This window comes from Eptatretus burgeri, chromosome 9 (assembly GCF_056783735.1).
Source record: "Eptatretus burgeri isolate ZD-2024b chromosome 9, Ebu_testis_v1, whole genome shotgun sequence".
Lineage (NCBI taxonomy): Eukaryota > Metazoa > Chordata > Myxini > Myxiniformes > Myxinidae > Eptatretus > Eptatretus burgeri.
Genome location: NC_140969.1, coordinates 96,145,791 through 96,154,129, shown reverse-complemented (window position 1 = coordinate 96,154,129; position 8,339 = coordinate 96,145,791). Strand labels below are relative to the sequence as shown.

The window sequence follows — 8,339 nt, the reverse complement described above, 5'->3', positions numbered from 1 at the left end:
ACCTCCTGGGGTGATCGGGATGTTGTAGTTCCGAGGACGAGGAAGAACACGACAAGAAACAACATGTCTGGTTCTCACAAACCCACGAACTGACGAGCCAGAGGTTCAACACTGTTTGACGTTGTTGAAGTGTTTGTGACGTCACACTGCACCGTGGCCCTGCCTCCTCTATGCGTCATCCTTTTTATTATGTCGGTGAACTCATTACTTTGCAAAAGTAAGTTCACCTCAGTTTGTTAAACTTATTACTCGAACATCTTGTCTAATGAGAGGGAAAAGTGTCGTTTTGTTTCAAAGTTTCTTCTTCTTGTTCTTCTTCTACTTCTACTTCTACTTCTACTTCTACTTCTACTTCTACTTCTACTTCTACTTCTTCTTCTTCTTCTTCAGTCCACAAACAGAAACTCCACCGTTTGTTGAGAAATATTCCACTGGATTAAAATATAATTGCGCGATCCTTCATTTTACACGGTGTAACATTGTGGACTCTGAGATGGATCAGTAATTTATGCTAATGTATGCACACATGTGTACACTGGGGCGTGGTTAAGGAGTCACGTGACACGCCCATGTTGCTGTGCTGTGCTTTGCCCGTGCCTGGATTGATCCTATTGTTCCCACTTCAGAGTCTTCGTCCCCGTTTATTGAATACATTGCAGTTCACGTGATGAAGGCCGAATGAGAAGCTGCAGTGATATTTCAGAGTAAAATTACACTATTCCTGGTCATCAACATATAAAAACACCCGTGAAACGTCTTTCCACAGCAATCTTGTCACCGATCGGAGCAGTTTATTGCCGCACAAACGTCATTTTCACATTCATTTGGCTTTTGTCAACCTGGGACGCAATCAAAACAAGCTGCGCCCGCGGCGCGAGTCAGCCACGCGGTGCTAACCAAGATGGCGCCGATCACGTGACATCTTCGAGCTCACGGGCTATGAGCATTCTATTTATTTTCAGTTCAGTAATTAAAAAAAAAAACACCGTCTCATTCAAAGCGTGTGCCGTAAATACCACAATGGTTTTATATGGTTTTTTTTAAAGTTTTTTACCACATACAGATATGGTTTTAAATTTTTCTTTCAACGACGTCACAGCTTATGGTGACGGTTGTTCCATCGGACGGCAACTCTGATGTCGCTCACGGAATACGTCGGTAAATTTGTTTACAACTTACGTACTCGTGTAATTAATGGTTGTAAATGTATTAAAGTGCAAAAGCGTTTAAAAATAATCCCGAATCGAATCGAGTATTTAAGCGTCGCCGCACGTTCCTTCGCTTCGTACGTGTTGACGTCACACGTTGCGGGAGCCGGCGGTGGTATTGGCGCGCTGTGTGGTAAGTGATGTCGCGTTGTATTGTCGAGACGGTGTGGCGATCAAGCTTCAGTTTGTCCGATTGTAAAAGCCATGAACGTAATCGCACGTTCCGTGAGACGTTTTATCTGACACTAATAATGCGTTTAACCTTCGAGTAACGGGGGTCAGGACGTCGGTCTATCCGTGCCATGCTTCACTGGCCCCATTGTCTGGGTCACCCGTGATGGAGGGATTCGGTTCACGGTTTTAAATCTTCACCTCATTTCCTCACGAACACACCGATTCGGGTGTGTCGAATGGGTTTACGCGTAAAACGTGAATTTTGAATTTATATTTTTATTTTTGGAATTCGTACTTTCGGGTGGTGGTGGTGGTGGTGGTGGTGGTGGTGGTGGCCGCTAAATTTGTCTGCGGTAAGGGTTCAATTTTACCCCTTTGACCGTGCGTCACTAATTGGGTGGTTTTAACGTGCGATGAGGTGTTTGTGTGTGTGTTCGTACAGGCACTCGGCCGTGTTTTAAATGTTTCCTTCCTCCGTGAGACGATGCCGTGCTGTGAGGAGCCGGACATCCCTTTTGGGTGAACGCGCGTGTTCGCCAAACGGTCGGTCAGGACTTGTCGCCGCTCTGATTGGCTGCTGGAGTTGACGCATTGCGACCTGACCTCGTCGCTCATTGGCTGAATTCTTAAACCGTTAAACTTGATATGATCCCCCCCGTATGACGTCATGGGATATATAGTCGAGTTTGTCATTGCGGTGATGGAAGACTCATGGAAGTGGGAGCCAATGAACAAATGTGTATTAAATTTGGAGCATGTCCCACGTGGTGGTGGTGGTATGGCAGCTTAGCTGCGGGGGTAGCTATCGTTTCTTGAAGCGCGACTGTCGCTGATGTCCCCTCTATCAGTACACACACTGGAGCTGGTACTCATTTCACCAACCTCAGAAGGATGACGGGCTGAGTCACCACCTGGTGTATTAATTCAGCGGCTGACGGGGCTTTAACTGAAGACCCTAGGATCCCAAGCCATCACCCTAACCGCTGAGCCAACACCAGGCTCGTGTCCCACGTCAAGCCATGGGTTTGGATCACCGTGATGTCGAACACCCTGATCTGAAGACGATTGTTCGATTGTATGTATTTTGAAGCAAAAGTCAAGGCTTTGTGAATAGTTGATGAGCGACGATCGTGACCATGGTGGCGTCCAATGAGCGAGCAATGCAAAGGATGGGAGGAAACAAATTTGCAAGTAGTCGGTGTTAATGAGGGTAGAAAAGATTAAAGGTAGTGATTGGGAATGATGTGCCGTGGTCGGTAGTACACCACGCGCCTGAAACCCAGGAGGTTCGAGTGCGTTTGAACGGTCTCTTGACGGTAGTATTGATTGTATTATACAATCAATAAGTGAGTTCAAGTACACAGTGTTCACTAACCTGACTTAGGCTTTCAATTTCCTCTTCAATGCAGCAACAGCAGCACTTGTTTCTTCCCCTCAGGCCCAGTTGAAAAAAAAAAAAAGTACATGATACTTCAAAGCAATTGATGGTTGTTCCCTGTGTTCCCTGTCATGGCTAGGTTAGAATGATTGTATAATACATTACAAATGCTGATTTTCGAACCTATATGCCATACGTACATGTACATTATTGCTCATATCTCAGAAACTATTGGAGTGCCCATCACAAAACTTGTGTGGAAGCTTCTTGACATCATAAGGTACCTCTGGGATGAATTTGAGGAAATTTGAAGGATACATTTTTTGTGGATTCACGATTCAAGTTTATATTTTGTGATAACTTTTTTGTGGTTGGAGGCATGAAAATACCTTTAAAATGACACCAAAACCAGCTCTCAAGGTGTTATACTTTTAGAGATATGGCCATTTGAATTCGCGACGTCGTGCTAATTAGTCCAAAGTTCGTTAGTCTGAATCTCACTAATTAAGAGGCTGTTAGCAAAAAATTGAGTTCTTGCCGTTTTTCATGGGTCCCAATTGGTTCCCAAAGTTTTACAAAAATCTGAGATGATGGCAGATTCTTTGATGATTTGACATGGAATGACCCCCATGTGGAAACGTCTACAAAACGGTTGAAAGTTTTCTTTGACATGGAAAAGGTTACCTGTTGATTGGGAAGACTGCTTTGAGGCGCTCGGCCTCCATGATGACATCGTATTGTGAATGCTTAGACTGTTTTGCTGTTTTCTTTCATTTATTCAACAGTTTCCACTTGCACCTGATTCTTCTGATTTTGAAAGGTGAACAGCAGAGATGAATAAGCAGCACGAGCATGGTGGTACTGCATTTGTGCAGAAGGTACAGATGAAAGCCTCGAAAGCCGATTCTTTCCTCGAGCACATGTGCCTGCTTGACATTGACTCCGAGCCGAGCACGGCTCGCAATACAGGCATTGTGTGCACCATTGGACCTGCTTCACGCACTGTGGAAATATTGCGTGAAATGATCAAGTCTGGCATGAACATTGCTCGCCTCAACTTCTCCCATGGGACACACGAGGTAGTGTGCGTGTGCGTGTGTGTGCGCGCGCCAAGGTGCAGTGGAACTGTACTGTAATTATGGTGGTTGGAGGGTCTCTTGCAAAATTAATTTATGTATTTATTTTTGATCTCTGATCCTTTTAATTTTGTACTTTATTTCACACATAGGTTCACACAATTATTTTTACCCTTGCCAAAGGAGAGGGTGTTTCATTCGGGTCTGTCTGTCTGTCTCTGTTTTTGTTTGTCCACACAAAACTTTATTTTTTATTTTCCTCCGCAACCGCTTGTCACATTTGCGACGAAAAACTTTGGACCTCTATTTCTGAAACCGCACCAAGGAAAAAATTGAAACGTGGCAAGTCTTCCTCGTCTGGAATAAGTGTGATATTTGTCTCTGATGTCATAATTGCATGTGTTGAACGCTACATGTGATCAGTATGAAAATTGAGGGTCATCGGGATAAAATGGTTCACAGAAAAATAATTTTACGTCATCGGCCATGTGATTCGGTAGCCATGTTTTTAAAAAAGAAAACCTTCAAAAATCTTCCTTGAAGTGGCTGAACAGATCGAGGCTAAACTTTGCATGTATGACCACCTATCCATGAGGAACAAAAGGTTCACACGGAGCAGTGGGTGGTGGGCTCTTGACAAGAGTCTGAAGTGAAGGCTCACTGGGCCGGTTACGCCAGCTGTTAAGTTGGATGTCAGGGGTGTTACAATCCCTATTTCTGACCCTCCAATCAATTGTGGCCCACCTTAATTTGTGGAAACACAGGCTGCGGTGAACCGGTTGAAATGGGATTAAACTCCTGGGATCTGTGGCATCCATGCTGAACTTCTCAAGACTGGTGGAAATGCTGCACTCATGATGTTGCATGGAGTTGTGCGCTCTGCCTGGAACACATGCATCATCCCAACTGACTGGAAGAGGGGTCTTGTTCCTCTCTGGAAAGGGAAGGGTGATCGCCAAGACTGCAACAACTACCGAGGGGTGACTGCTCTGTGCCGGGCAAGGTCTTTGCTCAGATAATTCTCGATAGGGTTTGACACCATCTGCTTGAGCAATGTCCAAAGCAGTCAGGCTTTATACCAAAGAGGTCAACGATTGACCGTATCCTTGCTCTTCAGATCTTCGCCGATCACAGACGAGAGTTTTGGCAGGGGCTGCTTGCAGCCTGTTGATCTCAATAAAGCGTTTGGTTCAATGAATCGGGATGCCCTCTGGAAGATTTTTGGTCTTCGTGGGGTGCCACCAAAACTGATCAATCTGATGTCTGAACTATACTCTGGTACTGAGAATGCTGTGTGATGTGGTGGTTCCATCTCTGACTTATTTCCAGTTACTGGAGTTCTTCAGGGGTGTGTGCTGGCCCCCACACTTTTCATCACTTTTATGGACTGGATTCTGGGGAGGATGTTTGAGAGATCAAGCTGCGGTGCATCATTTGGAAATGTCAAGATCTCTGACCTGGATTTGCAGATGATGCAGTCATCTTTGCAGAGATCGGGATCTCCTTTTGGGGGCCTTCGAGGTGTTGAATGAGGAGTCGGAACCACTGGGATTACGGGTTTCCTGAGTCAAAACTAAGATCCAGGCTTTCAATGACATCTTGGATGCTGTTATCTTGTCTACCTGTTTGTGGTGATGTTGAGGTCGTGGAGAGATTCACTTACCTTGGCAGTGATATTCATGTCTGTCTGTGAGCAAGAGGTCAACATATGGCTGGCTCGGGCCTGGAGAGTCATTGATTCACTGGATCACGGGATGTGGCACTGCCGATACCTGTGCGGGAGGATGAATACCAGGGATCTGAGACTCGGACTGAATTCCTTTGGTACCAGGTCTCTTTGTAGAATCCTTGGCTATCGCTGGTCAGACTTTGTGCGAAACGAGCGGTTGCTGAGAAGGGCTCAAATGAGATTTGTTACCTTCATAATATGTGAGCATCAGCTGTGGCTGTGTGAACATGTGGCCTGTTTTGCTGACGCTGATCCTGCTCACCAGATTCTCTTGACGAGGGATCTTGGTGAGTGGAGGAGGCCAATTGGCCGACCACATGCCTCGCTGCAGCAGATCGATCAACATCTCAAAGAGATTGGGATGGGCCAGGCATTTGCCTGGGGGATGGCTCGACAGAGGCACTTGAAGTCCTGGTGGAAAGTGGATGCAGCGACGTGCTGCTCTGGCGCATGCTCCCATACCTGACCTGACATCATAACTTGTATATACTGATTGACAATTGGCATCTGCTATGTTTTTTTTTTTAATTTAATTTAATTTTGTATTTGCATACAATATTATGACTTAGTTTTGGGATCCCAGGGATTAAATGTTTCTTCATTTAGCGCAAGGCATGACCATGTCTTAGATATAAAACCATCTTACTAAATCCGTCAACTTGACTCCTGGCATTCAACCCGTCACCTGTGGACGTCGTATAGTAGTGTGAATGTATATATGTAAATATATATATATGTATATATGTATATATATGTGTGTATATATATATGTATGTATGTATATATATGTATATGTATATGTATGTATATATATGTATATGTATATGTATATGTATATATATGTATATGTATATGTATATGTATATATATGTATATGTATATGTATATATATGTATATGTATGTATATGTATATGTATATGTATATGTATATGTATATGTATATGTATATGTATATATATATATATATATTGTTGTGGTTGACGAAATTCGCAAACCACCATTCAGGTCCCTTAGGTGAGATATCTCGGTAAGTATATGTGTAGTTAGGCCCAAACCCGTTGTTTCGAGGGAATAAATGTCATTCATTCGGGCTGCGACCCCTCTAGATAGCCGCATTTCTTTTACTATCTTTATTTTGGACCAGCCGCCATTACTACCACCACCAACCACGTCTCAACAGCCATCACACAACCACCAGCCGCAACGCCGCTTCACAACAACAACAACAACGCCAACAGCCACGACCTTTACAGTCACATCTCGCTCTCGCAACCATCGCATCACCGCCATTTCCGCGCCGCTTGTGGGCACCGATACTGGACTCGTGCAGGGCGCGCACCGAGCAGCGTGTGCAGAAACATCACAGCCTTTCCGAAGAAAACGGATCAAAAATGACTCACGCCCACTTCTGTTCCGTCCTATCGGCGAGCGTGGGGCGATTTGGCCCCGTCTCCAGGTGCGTTGGAGTAATATCGCTATATGCAAATTCATGGATCAAAAAGCATTCACGCCCACTTTTCCTCGGTCCAATGGGGAGCCAGTTTGAGGTGAAGGGTCGGAGGTAAAGGGTCGAAGGTGAAGGAGCGAGGCCACGGGGCATATAAGGGGCTGCGTTCGTCAGTCAAGGCAGTTAAGAGTTCGGAGTCAGTGAAGAGTTGGGACGAGTCAAGAGAGGAGTCTGAGAAGGCGGTTGGACGGAGCTGTGGAGAGGTGGCGAAGGCGGTCGAGGGGGTGCTCGTGTCGGAGTCGGCGAGCTGCGGAGGGAGAGGCTGGCGGCGCGACCGAGGTCGTGGTGGAGACGCTCGTCGCGGGACCCGAGACAGGGAGATATCCTCCTCCCCCCGAGCATCAACAACCCCCCCTCCTGTTTCCCACCCCCCTGAGATAGTGCGAGAAGGGGGCCCCGTTCCCACCCCATACCAGGCAGTCCCAGCGAGGCCCGCGGAGTCGGGGCGCCAGCGCCATTTTGCGGCTCATCACCAGACGGGTAGGCTCGACGTGGTCTCGGCCCCAGGCCGTCTGCCCTCATAGTGGAGGGTGGTCCCTTTTTCTTTTGCTTTGAGTATATGTGTTGTCGGCGCCGTCTGTGAAGTGAAACTGTATAAGTGTTGCCGTGTGCTCGGTAGTCGGTTGGCTCTGCATTGTCTTTTGCTTTTACATTTGCTTTTTGTGCATTATTGTGTGTTTCTTCTTCTTCTTTTACATTTGCTTTTGGTGTAATTGTGTGTGTGCTTTCCGTTCATCGCGAAATAAATGTGCTTCATGTTGAACTGTTTTCCCGTTTCGCTTCGTCTTTTCCTTTATTGAATCTCCATCTTACTTCACGTAAAGGGTTGGTCGTGGGCTAAAACGCCCGATAATTAATCGAACCGTCAAGGCAGACTATAACACTGCTCGGTTATCCCGATAGTACGGAACGGGTCGCTTAAAGTAGCCCGTGTCCGAAGTCGACCTGCGGCGAGGTGCGATCGCCCGGTCGACCCTCAGTGTGGGTACTTAGGTCGGTCGAATTTGGCGGGGGGGGGGGGCGGTTGGCACGATCGTGGTGAGGCCGAAAGGTCCACCCGTGACTCGTTCCCGGCGTTAGTCCGAGAGGGTCACGACGGGATTGTCCGTCCGGTGGGCGACGTGCCGCGATTCGAGTTACGTGGCCGTTCGCATGCCGGCGGGCGCGAATCCGCAACACTGGTGTCAGGTCGTGCGATATAAACTCATCGCCCTCCTCGCGGCACTGGTATCGGAGAGCGGGAAAACGGGCTCTCCTGTCTCCAGC

At 46.6% G+C, this 8,339-nt stretch overlaps 1 protein-coding gene across 1 annotated transcript in view; it reads left to right on the top strand.

Annotated features, from left to right (window-relative positions):
* Window positions 1-1,238: 1,238 nt before the first annotated feature.
* The window catches only part of LOC147020689 (pyruvate kinase PKM-like), a 29,437-nt gene continuing 22,336 nt past the window's right edge, over window positions 1,239-8,339 (top strand). The window contains exons 1-2 of the mRNA XM_085896227.1: window positions 1,239-1,341; window positions 3,546-3,839. Coding sequence (XP_085752353.1) covers window positions 3,594-3,839 — 246 coding nt within the window. The 5' untranslated portion in view covers window positions 1,239-1,341; window positions 3,546-3,593. The remainder of the gene's footprint in view (window positions 1,342-3,545; window positions 3,840-8,339) is intronic.